The sequence below is a fragment of the Myotis davidii genome, unplaced genomic scaffold, assembly GCF_000327345.1.
Source record: "Myotis davidii unplaced genomic scaffold, ASM32734v1 scaffold358, whole genome shotgun sequence".
Lineage (NCBI taxonomy): Eukaryota > Metazoa > Chordata > Mammalia > Chiroptera > Vespertilionidae > Myotis > Myotis davidii.
In genome coordinates this window covers 568,863-569,119 of record NW_006290768.1, presented here as the reverse complement: position 1 = coordinate 569,119, position 257 = coordinate 568,863, and the positions used below count along the sequence as shown (strand labels likewise).

Genomic DNA, 257 nt, shown 5'->3' with positions numbered 1-257 from the left:
GCCTCCCCGGGAGGGTCCGACGGGGGCGGCCAGGGCTCCGGGGAAGGCGAGGGCGTCCAGTTAACAGCCGCTCAGGAACTGATGATCCAGCAGTTGGTGGCGGCCCAGCTGCAGTGCAACAAGCGTTCCTTCTCCGACCAGCCCAAAGTCACGGTACTGCCCCTTGCGCAGCCTTGAGGGGCCGTGGGCCTAGCCTGGGAAGGGAATGAGGCTCCGGAGGGCAGGGGCTTGGAGAGGACGAGCTCCCGGGGTGCAGG

The 257-nt window shown here is 68.5% G+C and overlaps 1 protein-coding gene across 1 annotated transcript in view; it reads left to right on the top strand.

The window, feature by feature from the left end:
- Positions 1 to 257, top strand: part of NR1H2 (nuclear receptor subfamily 1 group H member 2) — a 7,537-nt gene that overhangs the window by 2,198 nt on the left and 5,082 nt on the right. Inside the window, exon 6 of the mRNA XM_015564000.1 lies at positions 7 to 174. Coding sequence (XP_015419486.1) covers positions 7 to 174 — 168 coding nt within the window. The remainder of the gene's footprint in view (positions 1 to 6; positions 175 to 257) is intronic.